The sequence below is a fragment of the Vespa crabro genome, chromosome 1, assembly GCF_910589235.1.
Source record: "Vespa crabro chromosome 1, iyVesCrab1.2, whole genome shotgun sequence".
NCBI lineage: Eukaryota > Metazoa > Arthropoda > Insecta > Hymenoptera > Vespidae > Vespa > Vespa crabro.
The window spans coordinates 2292501-2307500 of record NC_060955.1 but is presented as its reverse complement, the minus strand read 5'-3'; the positions used below and the strand labels follow the sequence as shown (position 1 = coordinate 2307500).

At 30.0% G+C, this 15000-nt stretch overlaps 1 protein-coding gene across 26 annotated transcripts in view; it reads right to left on the bottom strand.

Moving 5' to 3' along the window:
* Nucleotides 1–15000, bottom strand: part of LOC124425097 (regulating synaptic membrane exocytosis protein 2-like) — a 97275-nt gene that overhangs the window by 43189 nt on the left and 39086 nt on the right. For 22 of the 26 annotated variants that reach the window (XM_046965150.1, XM_046965142.1, XM_046965134.1 and 19 more), the window contains 5 exons: nt 14775–14967; nt 6626–6833; nt 5636–5971; nt 4649–4696; nt 1971–2241 (listed from right to left, as the gene is read on the bottom strand). In XM_046965150.1, coding sequence (XP_046821106.1) covers nt 1971–2241; nt 4649–4696; nt 5636–5971; nt 6626–6833; nt 14775–14967 — 1056 coding nt within the window. The remainder of the gene's footprint in view (nt 1–1970; nt 2242–4648; nt 4697–5635; nt 5972–6625; nt 6834–14774; nt 14968–15000) is intronic. The other 4 variants (XM_046964985.1, XM_046965025.1, XM_046965099.1 and 1 more) reach the window with 4 other exon arrangements.

The following is a 15000-nucleotide window of genomic DNA, read 5'->3' as shown; positions in this document are numbered from 1 at the left end:
GTTATATTATATTTTAACGGTCTCAGGGATATAAATTTATTTCAACAAAATTACTCGTCGGCTTGGTTGCCTCTTACTTGGTCCCTTCCTCTCCCTCCCAGTCTCCTCTCTTTTCAAATGAGAAATTATTCCAACTCGCGGGGAATAAAAACTTGATAAAAATTAGCTTTCACTCGCAAAACTCTTGGCTCGATGCTCTCCAACTATGTATGTATGTATGTCCGCACTATGTGTATATATATATATATATATATATATATATATATATATATATATGAGAACTCGGTGAAAGCACAGAAAATCCAGAAGATATGTAGGTATACAAGCACGGCTCAAAGTTAATGGAAGGATTTGTAAAGTTAACGGAACGGGCAAAACTTCACGGCCATTAGGCGTCTACGAAATCGTTGGCACGACGGCCAAGTTTTCACGACGAAGGTTTTCTACCGTTTTCCGGGGTTACGTTCTTGGCTCGCCTTACGTGTAGAACTCCATTTTAACGTTCGCGAAATTATTTATCTTAGAATGCGATATAGTATATCCTCGACATTTTGGCGTCCACGAGCGAAGAAAGAAAAAGAAATGGAAAAAAGATATTCTTGTTCTATTCGAAATGATAAAGCGTAAAAGAAAGATGCTGATAATGGTCCAATGGATCATCCTTTTATATAGAATCTTTGATATATGTAGTTTAAACTATAAATATATGTACGTATGTACATATGTATGTACATATAAGAGATATTGGGATGTATCTTGTAAATTTTACTTATACTTCATTTAAACAGTTAATTATAATTTGATGTAAAGATTAAAAGAAAAAAGTATTAATTGGAATCTAATTGCTATGAATAATCAACGACGTTTAATCAGAGAAACTAATTTTCTCTCTAATCGTTCGTTAGATAATTCACACAAAAGTGAGAATAAGGCAAACAACGTTACTACAGACGATTTTCCCCTCTTTGGGATATTTGCCAATGATCTATGTATCTATATATATATATATATATATATATATGTATGTATTTATATAGATATGTATTTAACTATTCATGCATGTATGTGTATAAGTATACGTTGATTAGCTAAACTTTATGCGATAATATCGTCAAATTTTAGACAGCTTGAAACGATCACGGGATTGTACTACTTTAGTTAAATTGTCGTAGAAAGGCCAACAGGGAACAAACGTTAGTCCAAATAATTTTACGAAATATTTCTCGAAAGCAATTATCTTTTTATGCCATTCAGACTGACATTTTACTCTTTTAATTTATTTATTTACTTTCACCCCCCACCCTCCTTTCTTTTCTTCTTTCTTTATTCTTTACTCTCTCTCTCTCTCTTTTTTCCTCTTTCCTTTTCACTGAATTTTCATAGAGAAACATTCAACCTAACTGACGAGCTAATGATACCGCTATTATTATTATTATTATTATTATTATTATTATTATCATTATTATTATTACTTATTTTTATTGCTCGTAAGATATGATCGTTTACGTTAATTTGTTTGTTCGTTGATTTCTCTTCTTTTTTCATCTATTTTACTTTTCATTCAAACGACAAAATTCATCATTCCAACACTACAAATACGTATTATACACGTTATATCGATTCTTTTACACATAGATATATTCGAAGATATCGTACCATTCTCGTGGATGTAAAATAATCCATCATAAAAACTATACGTATATGTTTAATTAACTATTTCTATGATAATTGACATTGAACGATCGAAACACTTAACGCGCTTATAGCGTTCGCCACGTAATCGTAAATCAACGTATATAATAAAACCTTCCTGTTGTTGTTTTTTTTTTCTTTCCGACGTAGCGAGATAAAATCTTAAAAAAAAAAAAAAAAAAAAAAAAAAAAAAGAAAAGAGAGAAAAGAAAAAAAGGTGAAATAAAAAGAAGGGAAAAAAAAAGAAAAGAGAGAGAGTGAGATAAACAAGGACTTACCTCCTATCGGGAAGTAGAAAGATCTTGGCGTATGGATTCCTCAGTTGTCCATCGAGACGTGGTGTAAGATTAGATGCATAAACGACGGTGACGATTAATTGAAGTGCAATGGGATCGAAGGAAAGCTTCACTTGAAGACTACCACCGACATTTGCATTTCCTGTTGGTGCTGCTCTACGGGCATGCCTTATACGTCCTTGACCGTGTAGATCCGGTGAGCCAGGTGACGTCACTAAAACCGACGGTTTCTCGCGTCTCGCGTCGTACAATTCTGCAAGTTACATCGTACGGTGCCGGCAACGGCCTTAATTCACACATTTACATCAAAAAGATATAAACATAGAGGACGATCATAGACGATCGGTTTAAGGGACAATACAAGAACAAAGAGACTTTGTGAAAGGGATTGAAAGATTGATCGCGGAGGTTGGGGGAGGGGGTGATAAAGTGGGGGTGAATAGGTGGGTGGGTGAATGATGGGGGAGTGGGAGGGATTGTAGAGCGAATGACCAATAGAGAATGACTCAATAATATTTTTCCTATCTTTTTCTTTTCCTGTCTCTTTTTATCTAGTAAATATATTAATATATATATATATATATATATATATATATATATATATATATAAATGTATAGAGAGAGAAAAAGAAAGAGATAGGTATAGATATAGATATAGATATGTATTAGTGTATATCTATATATCGTATAAAAGTACATAAAGTATAAATTTGAAAATGATGCGAATGCAACGAATACGATTGAATTCATTAATATTTTGATTATGATATTTCATGTCGATAATATAACTGTGTTATATCTATAAAGAAATCATATGGTAGAAATAATATTTGTATTGAGTGTACGTATTTACGTATAAATGTATATATGTGTGTACGTGTATATATATATATGTATATATGTGTATGTAAGTTCGAAGAGATATATTAATTTATTATCGATAGAGCCCAGGTTATGTGGTATATAGATGAAGTCAAAGAGAAAGAAAGAGAGAGAGAGAGAGAGAGAGAGGGAGAGAAAGCGGGTGAGTAAGTGAGTGAGTGAGTGAGTGAGTGAGTGAGTGAGTGAATATAACGCGACGAACTCACGCGACGATAATAATTTGTACCCTTTAGAACGTTCGATCGTATCGCTCGTAATTTAATTAAAAGACTCTTCCGTGCGAATACGGAAGAGATAGGACAACGGCAACGAGATGATCCACGCGAGAAGAGATTATATTTCGCTCATAAACCGAAACACCTATCTCTCTCTCTCTCTCCCTCTCTCTCTCTTTCTCTCTCTCTCTTTCTCTCTCTCTGTCTCTCTCTCTCTCTCTCTCTTGCTCTCGCTCTCTTTCTGATACGTTTCAATAAAGCTAATCCACGAAGCGTTCTCATCATCGAATCACTGCAAGGAAATTTGATAAGATTAATGAAACATCGTACCACGCATCGTAGGAGAATCGTATTGTCCTTTTTTTCCTTTACCTAAGTATCAATGGCAGAGAGGGGGTTGGTGGGATGGAACACGACGAAAATTTTATGCTCGATTCAAAATTTTTTATATGCTAAAATGTCAATTATTACAACAGCGAACTAATTCTTTGTATATATATGTATACACGTATTTGTTGGATTATTGAAAAAAAAAAAAAAAAAAAAAAAAAAGAAAACAATAATAATAAAAGCGATCAAAAGCACGTCCTATCGGCAATCTCTTACTAATAATAATAATAATAATAATAATAATAATAATAATAATAATAATAATAATAATAATAATAATAACAACATGATGATAATACTATCGTATTAATGAAAGAGATCAACCCTTACGATTTATAATATGTATATATATATGAAATAGATTTAAGTTACAAAAAAGATACATTCCTCGGGTCTCTATATATCGATGATATGTATGTATAATACTCAGGTATATAAGGTATAAGTACTTATATAAATCAATGGATAAAGATAAACACGTCATGACAAAAATATTACTGTATATAATCATGCATATATATACATACATATATATATATATATATATACACATGTGTATATCGCTATACATATGGATAAATAGATAGATATACATATAATTTATAATGTTGTTGCTCCCATAAGACTAAGTCCTTGTTAAAAGGACAGGTGTACACTTCAGCGAGGGTGGTCGTAAAATAGAGGCCCAAGGGATTTGGGCGGGGCAGAGGGCAGGGGACGAGGGAGCGTGGGTAGAAATATAGGAAGAGGTGCATCAGCACTACGATCTACGCTCTACAATAAGACACATCGATAGTAATACACAAATGCGGAAATTGAGCTATTCAATCGTTTCTTACTTTTCCTTTGTTTTTCTTTTTTCTTTTTCTTTTTTATTGTTTTTGTTTTTTTCTTTCTTTTTTTTCTTTTTTTTTTTTCTTTTTTCATTTTCATCGAATTCGATCGATTCAATTTCAGGAGACAGAAACGAAAATGAAGAAAAGGGCTGAGGAAGAAAAAGGCTGGATGCGAGTGCAGAGGGAGTGTTTTGCCATAAGTAATAAAAAGAAAAATAAAAAAAAAAACAAAAAAAAAAGAGAAAGATAGAAGAAATGAGGTACACTCAGCAAAAAATGTGGAGACAACGGGCGGGCTTTAGAGGGGGTTGGTTGTTAAAAGAAATTTAAAGCCTACCCCATAGGATGCATTTCTTAAGACCTGGAATGCGAAAAATCATATAATCTGTGATAATATAGCGCCGTGTCCAATATAAGCTTAAATACACTTACAATCTATTGTTAAAAGGTAAAAGGAAAAATAAATAAATAAATAAATAAACAAGAAGAAAAATATTTCTCTATCTATGTTTCGTATACATATATATATATATATATATATATATATATATATATATATATATACTACACACATACGTATGTATGTACGTAAATAACTATATATGAACTCGACATCGAACTATCGCAACGTTACTTTTCTACTTTATTCTCATGTCACGACACGCGCCATTATTAATCTCTTAATAACGCAGACAAATATTTATCTCTTGAGCGTAACAACGTTTAATATTTATTAAATTAATTTTATCTTCTTTCGTGGTCGTCGAGAACGTTAGAGAGAGAGAGAGAGAGATAGAGAAAAAAAAAGAAAAAAAAAAGAGAAAGAAAAAGAGAAGATTAAAAAAAGAAATATTCTTTCGAACGTTCTCGAGTCGCTCGTCAAAGGGGACGTGGACGTGAGAGATTGTTGCTACAAAAAAAAAAAAGAAAAAAAAAAGAAAAAAAAAAGAAAAAAAAAATTAAAAAAGAAAAGCAAAGAAAAAAAGGAACAAAAAGAAAATATCTACTCCAATACATTAATAATAAAACGAGAGATGAGAGAAAAACTTTACGATCTGTCTTTCTCCTCGATATCCAAATCTCTGATATCTATCGTAGTCCAATCAAAAGTCATTTAATCTGTTAATCGAAATAATTTGGATGTTTAGAAATATCGATCGATTGATTTCAATTCGTAATTATTAGAGATCATTTTTGAAATTGATCGAATTGAACGAAAACCGATCGATCGATCGATATATATATAGACCTTGAATAAACTCATCGTAGACAGACAAAAAGACATTCTCGTAAAAATACGATATTATTTGTAATTCATAGTCACCTTTGTGATGGGGTTGTTGAGAACCGGAAATGGATTCTTGCTTTTGTCTCCATTGTGGTTGTACAGCAATTCGCCTGGACGGTACGGACATCGACGAACCCGGTGGTCCTTGTTGTTGTTGTTGTTGTTGCTGTTGTTGTTGATGTTGCTGTTGTTGTGCTACCATCGTCGTCGTTGTCGTCATTGTCGTAGTACTCGGTGCTAATGCGGCCGATAAATTTCGCGAAACTATCAATTCAACTTTGGATTCCTGCCTCGATTCCGCGATAATCTCGTATACATCCCTGAAGCTTTTATCCTGAAGAGATCTACCGTTCCATTTGAGTACCTCGTCGCCTGTAACAATCAAGAGATACCCGATCTCGGAATATCGTTTTTCTATCCCAATCGCTTTCTACTCGATTGATATTATTTATTGAATTTATATATAATAAAAGACAATTTATTTTCAATAAAACGTTATTTATATTTATATATCAATATTTATTTGAGATTTTTCAATCAAAATGAATCATAAGAATAACATACATATACATATACATATACATTTACATATACATATATATATATATATATATATATGTATATTGAAGTAAAAAATCTATATATTTATTTGTTATAAAATTTCATTTCTCTATATTGAAATACATAATAAATATATATTTAAATTATTATAAAATAAATAAATAAATAAATAAATAAATAAATATATATATATATATATGTATATAGTTATTTATTTATTTTAATTTTATTATTATTTATTTATTATTATATTATAAATATAAATCTATATATTCCTTTGAATAAACAATATATTAATCTACATACATATATTTATTAATTTTATAAAAATAAATATACATATAAATATTGAAATATAGATATAGAAAAGAGATGTTATTTTCTTTTTTTTTCTTTTCTTTTCTTTTTCCTTTCTTATTTTTTCAAAATGGACAGAATAAGATAATAGTTCATTCTTTTTCTCACCTGGTCTCAATTGGCCTTCTATGTCAGCTGTACTACCCTTCTTGACTTTTTCGATAAGGGCTCCCATAGAACCATCCTCTAAGAGTATACCACCGACGACCTTGAGACCGAGTATACTTGTACTACTCCCAGAACCCAAGGATTTTCTTAAGACCATGTGTCCGATTAACTTCTGACCATCTCTGCTGACTTGCCAGGAGAAAGGATGCTAGACAACGCGTACAATTGTTTTGTTTTTCTATCTAATCTTTGCTTTTGTTATTGTTATTGTTGTTTTTGTTCTTGTTGTTGTTGTTGTTCTTATTGTTGCCTTTGCTCTCTTTATTTTTCTTTTTTCATACTACGACGTCACGTGTATGACGTTACTAGAATTTATTATTAACATTTACATTCATTCGGAATAATAAATATTTATTTGTCCTTGAGATCTTTCTCTCCCTTTTTTTTTTCTTCTACTTTTTTGTCCTTTTTTTTTTTTTTTTTTTTTTTTAATTAAATTCTAGGAACGAACACGTTAAACGTCTTTATTTAATTGTTTTGTTATAATTAAAAACGATCGTGAGTATAATTAGCATGTTATGTCATATTGAGAGAAACGTCCTGTTATATTTTACATATATATATACATATATATATATATATATATACAGGGCGAGTCGATAATTACTAAGTAATTTTAAAAATCAATCTTTCTCTTTCTTGAATCTTTCTGGGCTAATTGTTTCCTTCTTATTCTTTTTCTCGTTTTTTTTTTCAGATCATTAAAACGTAGATCATTTTTTTAATATTATGTATCTCGATAGATATGCATAATTTGTCTTAAGCAAGACGTTTCTCCCCCACACTTTTAAAAGCTGTAAGGTTTTGATGGTGGAAAGGAGTTCATGTGTCATATATATATATATATATATATATATATATATATATATATATATATACATAAATGCACCAATTAAAGCATTTCATGCTCAACGAAAATACATCATTCGTATTAATTGTTAAAATAGCATTACATGTTCCCGTATAAAAACAAAATATTTTATTGCTCTATAAGCTAACGAACGAACGAACAAACAAACAAAAAGAGAAAAGAAAAAAGAAAAGGAAATAAGATACATAGATCGTAAGCAAAGCGAGGAGCATTTGAAAAAATTTTTTTATGTTCATTCCCAAAACACGATGCTGAACGATTATATTATATTATAATGATCTACATAGATAAAAACACACACATACCTACTTATAAATGATGAAAATATCGTTGATATAAGTGTTAGGATAAAAGTATATAAACAGTGTGTACGAACGATGATTTTGTTTATGCGTAGTTCGATCGTGTGATATGTATATATACGTATGTATTGTAGTAATAAGGAAAAAAAAAAAAAAGAAAAAAAAAAGAAAAAGAAAGAATGAAAAGGACGAAGAAAGGAAAAAATATTGCCTTTCGAAAAAAAAAAAAAACAAACAAAAAAAAGAAAAAACAAATTACAGTAAGAAAAATAATAGAATGAATGAATAAAAAAAAAAAAAAAAAAAAAAAAAAAAAGAACAAGAAGAAGGATTTTTGAAAGAAAACAAATCGTATGCTTTTCGTTTCGCTAAAAGGATAAACGATTGGATTTAAATTGATCAAATGTGTTACGTCTTTCTTTGATCGATTTGTTAATACGTATATTATTAATATCGATTTATTAATATCCATTAATGTTAGTGAATATTGTTTGAATTTTTTTTCTCTCTTTCTTTTTTAAATAAAACATTCGTATAAAATGGGGAAAAAAGGACGAAGTGAGGGGAAACGAAACGACGATTTGATCGATACGATCGATTCGAGAGAAAGAAGAGAATAATAGAATCTGTAATATCTTTTAATCATAGTGAACGTGTGTTACATATTGAAGAAAAATTAGAAAGATGGAGAATGAGAGAAAGAGAGAGAGAGAGGATTTTTTCAAACGAAAAAACGAAAATAAAGAAAGGAATATTTTCAAAGACTCCGGATTGAATCCTCCAATTAATGCAAATTGATATGTGTATGTCTATTTATATAAAATAGATATATTATATAAAATAGATATATAACAACACATATCAAGAAAGTTCTTGAAAGGGTTGACGAACCATGAAAGAAAAATCAAGATAGACACTGAGCTTTAATCTTGTAGAAAAGCTCGGGTGCAGTCGGCGGCGGCGTAAATAGTACACATCAAGTATATAGATAGATAGACATACATACATACATACATACATACATACATACATACATACATACATACATACATACATACATACATACATACATACATACATACATACATACATACATACATACATACATACATACATGCCATATACGAACATACGTAAGTAAATGTAAGTATAGATGTAATAACCAATGTAGATCTACGTGGCAATACCGTTTGGCATCAGAACGAATATGAATATATATATACATATATATTTGAATGTATGTGTATATATATATATATATATATACGTTCTCGGGACGGAAGCACTAGATTGTACCTTTCTGTTTCTCTTTTTCTTTCTTTCTTTCTTTCTTTCTTTCTTTCTTTCTTTCTTTCTTTTTTTGTTCTTCTTCATTCCTTTACTTTTATGAAAAAGACCAGCGACCTTTGAACTCTCGATCATTTAACTTGACGTATAAGAGCTCTCACAAGATCTCGATTCCTCTTCTTCGTTCTTTCGATTCGATTAAATCTTTCTCTCTATCCTTCTCTTTCTTTTTCTTTCTCTTTATTTCTTCTCTTTCTTTCTCCATTTCTATTTCACTTCATCGTCGAGTTCGAAATTCACGGCGGAACTCGCGATATCGAAAGCAACGACAGCTAACGACCTTTCCTTTCCTTTCCTTTCCTTTCCTACCCTTTCGAAATATCCTTTGGCCGCGTTCCAATTCGATTAATTATGAAACAGGAACGCTTCTCGAGGGAACGCCGGCACCCTCTCGACAGTTTTAATTGGACATTCGGAATCACGGAGCGCCAATGAAGTTACACCACGCGCCACGCCGTGAGACTTCTTCAAATCGTTCTTCGTTTATAGAAATCATGGATAGAAATGAGAAAATAAAAAGAGAGAAAGAGAGAGAGAAAGAGAGAGAGAGAGAGAGAAAAGAATGATAGTAGATAATTTTTTTCTATTCTTTTTATTTTTTTTTGATTTTCTTTTTTCTTTTTTTTTAATTATAATAATACCAATGATGTCATGTAAGAGTTCGATGATTTAAAATATATGTTAGAAAAATGATATTTCATCTCTTTTCTCTCTCTCTCTCTCTCTCTCAAAAAAAAAAAATGATCTCAAATCTCTTACTACAATTTTTCACAAATTACGAATTACATATCAACGTATATTAATCATCAACAATTTATGTGAATACAATATATGATAGATCAATGATTTATGTGATTAGAATATATATGACAGATCAATGATCATGATTTATTACGTATCTTTATATATGTATATGTACGATCGACATTTTTTTTGTCTTTTTTTAATTACATCTGTCTTTCCCTCTTTCTCTATTTCCTCAAGAGAGAGAGAGAGAGAGAGAGAGAGAGAGAGGGTTGATTAAATATGTTATTTTGTGGCAAAGAAACGATCACAAATATTTCATTTCGATTTTGACAAATCACAAATTACTTATCGATCAATTTAAAAGATAGATCAATGATCACGATTTATCACACATGTATATATATATATAAAATTTTTTTCGAACATTTTCGACATTTTTTTTTTTCGAATTGCTTTGAATTATAATAATATCAATGACGTGACCGTAAGAGTAAAAAAATATTCATGATTTTAAATATAAACTGGCAAAATGATACTTCACTTTCTCTCTCTCTCTCTCTCTCTCTCTCTCTCACTCTCTCCCTGATGAGAAATTCTACTCTTTTGACTCCCTTTGATCGCTTTGCAGCGCGATATCGATCACTTCGTCTTTCTACATTAATAAGCGAAGTGTACTTAATTTACAAAGCGCTCCTATACAAGCTCCTTCCTATCGCTGACTAAAGTTTTTGACGGGGTATAAGAGAGGAATTTCGCGAGATGATAATGTACGAAAGTATAAAATGTAAAAAGAAAAGAAAAAGAAAATACAATGAGAAGGGAGAAAAAACAATGACAAGAATCAAAAAAAAAAAAAAGAAAAAGAAAAAAAGAAAAAAGGAAAAAAAATATTCCAAGAAAGAAAAGGAGAAAAGAGAAGTGAACGAGGAGGAGGAGCAGGAGGAGGAGGAGGAGGAGGAGTAGGAGGAGGAGGAGGAGAAGGAGAGGGATAAAAAGAAATTCATGTAATTTATATGAGATGAAATTGAGAAAGAGATACAAAAAATAAATAAATAAATAAATAAATAAATAAAATAAAGACGATTGACTATATTACGTTTGGAAGATATTTTCCAAGTATGAAAAAATGATCAAGAAACGATAAGAGAAAAAGAGAGATAGAGAAAGAAAGAGAGAGAGAGAGAGAGAGAGAGAAAGAGACAGATGAAGGGCAGGAGTGAGGAAAGGGATGAGGGAGATTTCTCGAGGCCGTTTTACGAGGTCATCTAATAAAGATAACGGATAATCGAACTGTCGTTACCCGTCGGCCGCACTCGTGCCGCCAACGAATTGACAAATACATACGGTCGATCTTCAACCAGGTAGGAAAAACTATCGGGAAAAACGAATGAAAAGTATATATGTATATATGTATGTATGTATGTATGTATGTATGTATGTATGTATGTTTATATATGAGTATGATACTAAAACGATATTGACTGCGAACCCATTCCCATCTACCCCCTTCTTTGATTATAACGCCATATTACTTTACCATACGTGCAATTCGATTGACAATATGTTTGACATTAGAAATAATAAAGAGAAACAATTAGAAATAATAAGGAAATATTTATGACTGTTAAAGATATAATTAAATTTTCTTAATTATATATAAATAATATATGTAATATAAATATAGCATATACAATACGATGATATATATATATATATATATATATATATATATAATATGATATGAATATAAATATAATATATAAAAAATATATTTTCGATATAGATAAATTTTATCATATAATTATAATATATTTAATTTATATACAGATATCTTTATTTATTTATTTATTTATTGCCAATTTATCGAGCAACTAGATAATGGAATTGAAAGAATAGAAAAGAGAAAAAAAAAAAAAAATATATATATATATATATATCAATTTCCACGTTGCATAAATCTACGAGTAATAAATAAGTAAAAACTATCTATGTAATGTGTAAAGATAACAGTTCCTATTTATAACACAGCCCATTTAAGTTCTACGTAATGCAATTAACTTGAGAAATAATGTAGGTTACTTCATATCTTCTATATATATACATACATATATATATATATATATATATATATATATATATATATATATGTATATGTATCTATATAGAATGAAAAGTTTGGCTAACTGATTCGGAGAATTAGCTAAAAAAAAAAAAAAAAAAAAAAAAAAAAAACGAAAAAGGATGAATGAAATGGAGAAGGGATAGGGATAGAGGGTGAGGGAGGTCGAGAGGTTAAAGAAGAACGTGATAAACGAACGAACGAACATACTAATCGAACGTGAAGAATTGATGAGAACTCGAAAGAAATGTAACAATGAGATTAAAACTGTGCTTCAAAAGTAGTTTTCATTTTTTTTTTGTTCTTTTTTTTTTTTTTTTGTTTTCATACGATCGAACACAGAACGGAATGTGTGTGTGTGTGTGTGTGAGAGAGAGAGAGAGAGAGAGAGAGAGAGAGAGAGAGAGAGAGAACTAATTTCTTTTGATAAGAAAAAAAGGAACAATGAAACTTATTTTTCCAATTATATCAATCGATCAAATTCACAGCACACTGAATATTACGTTTACTATTGAATTTTCAATTTTTTATTTTTTAATTATTTGAACGATACGACGATATAATTAAATATCCTTTGTCAATTTAAATAACGTAAACGAATTGAAGAAACGTATAAAGTTTACTATTTTAACATAACAATTTATTTTTATAAATAACGTAAGTTAATGACTCCCGTTAAGACGTACGAATAATAGCTCCAAATGGCGCATTTTTATGACGATGATGACAACGATGACAATGACGATGACGATGATACGGGGAGGGATGAGATTACAAAAAACTAAAGCGTACCAAGCCTTTCAAGCTCGAAGGAGTTAAAAAGGGTTTATCGAGCAAAAGAGGTTTATCGGTCAGAGAGCTAAAATATGTATATGTATGTATATATATATATATATATGTGTATGTATTATATATATATATAAATGTATATATTTATATATTTATATGTATGTGTGTAGATATACGTGTATACGTGTTTACGGAGAAGAAGAGGTCCTCGAAGAAAATTGTTGAAGGGTAATACTGAGGGAGCTTCTATAAAAAAAAAAAAAAAAAAAAAAAAAAAAAAAAAAAAAAAAAAAAAAAAAAAAAAATAACGAGCATGTAAGAAGAAGCTATGCGATAATATCGGAAAAACATACACGAAGTGGCTAACTTGGTTATTATTTTGTTAGAGTGTCGATACGTTTTCGCAAAGTCATTGTATGTATGAATCAGAAAGAGGATATTGAAAAAAAAAAAAACAAAAAAAACAAAATCGATAAAAGAAAAAAAAAAAGGAAAAAGAGAAAGAAAACAAATGAAAGAATAAATGTATCATAATAAATAAATAAGTAAAAGCGTTAAGAGAAAAAAAGAAAAATACAAACGTAAACGAAGAAAAAGAAAGAAGAAGAAGAAGAAGAGAAATATAAATGTATATTTAAAAGATATCAAAATAGATAGAGGGGAAAGGGCGTATACCAAAAGAATTAATAAGAAAAAAAAAAAAAAAGAAAAAAAGGGAGAGAAAAAGAAAAAAACCAAAACACAAAATACAAAAGACGAAAGTATTGGACAACAGATCACGATCACGATTAACGATTATGTTAAAAGTGTTAAGGCATTGTTGGGATGTATCAACCAATCAACGACTAATCTTCGTCGACATTTTTTTTTCCTTTTATTTTTTCTCTTTTATTTTTATTTTTATTTTTATTTTTATTTTTATTTATTTATTTTTTCTTTTTTTGTTTTTCTTAGGAGGACAGGAGGGAGTACGAGCCAGTGACGATCCTTATCATCTTTATCATTTTTATCGTACATCGATTGCCACGAATGGGAATATCATTTCGAATGATTCGAACGATATCAAAATCATTTTCATCATTTTCGTCGCCGTCGTCATAGTCATCCATGGCATAAATAGATATGCTAAATACATACATATATATATATATATATATGTATGAATGTATATTACAGTACATACATAAAATATATCGTTAATATTACATACAACATATAATATTCGTCGATCGGAATCAAAAAAATAAAAAAAAGAGAGAGAGAGAAAAATAGATATAATTATTAGGGGAAAGAAACAAAAAAAAAAAAAACCCCTTTTACTCGATCGACCAGCATCAGCACAACCACCATCAATAACACCATACCAGCACAGAGTTCAATCGGTTCTCTTCCTAGTGAACCACTAAAGCGAGACCTTTCCAATCCCTTTCCCTCTCTCTTTCTCTCTGTCTTTATCTTTTTTTTTTTTTTTTACTCTCGATCGACTTGGAGGAAATCTTTTTTTAGATCTTATCTTTTCTCTCTCTCTCTCTCTCTATCTCTCTTTTTACCTTTACACTTCATGATCTTTTTTTTTAATTATAACATTATTATTCCCTTTTACTTATCATTTTCCCTTGTTACTATATTTTCTCTAATAATAATAATAATATTGAATAAATAAACATTTAAAAGATATATTGTCTTTCTTAAAGGTCAATCGATCGATACGATAAATGTATCTTGATCTTTTATTAATTTTTACGTAACTTTTGCGTAACTTATTTTTTTCTTTTTTCATTCTTTTTCCTTTTTTCTTTTTTTCTTTTTCTTTTTTTTTTTTTTTTTCTTTTTTTTTATTTCTCTCTCGACTTTAATTTCATCGACTTCATTATACTCGAAGAAATTCAGACATTCAGTTATATATAAGTATACCTTGGACAATTCGTTCCTATTGCTATCCTCGCTGCTCGTGAATGTGCTTGATGTCTCCTCTATAACGGAATCTTTGGTTGCGCTGTCTTGACTAACCAACCGATTGGCCTCCCATGACCAATCCTCCTGAGAACTGCCAATATTGGTCCCTCCGTCAAATCGTACCGTCTTTTTTTCCCTCCTCTCTGTGAACCTGATCAAACAAAGCCATATATCCCCATGGATT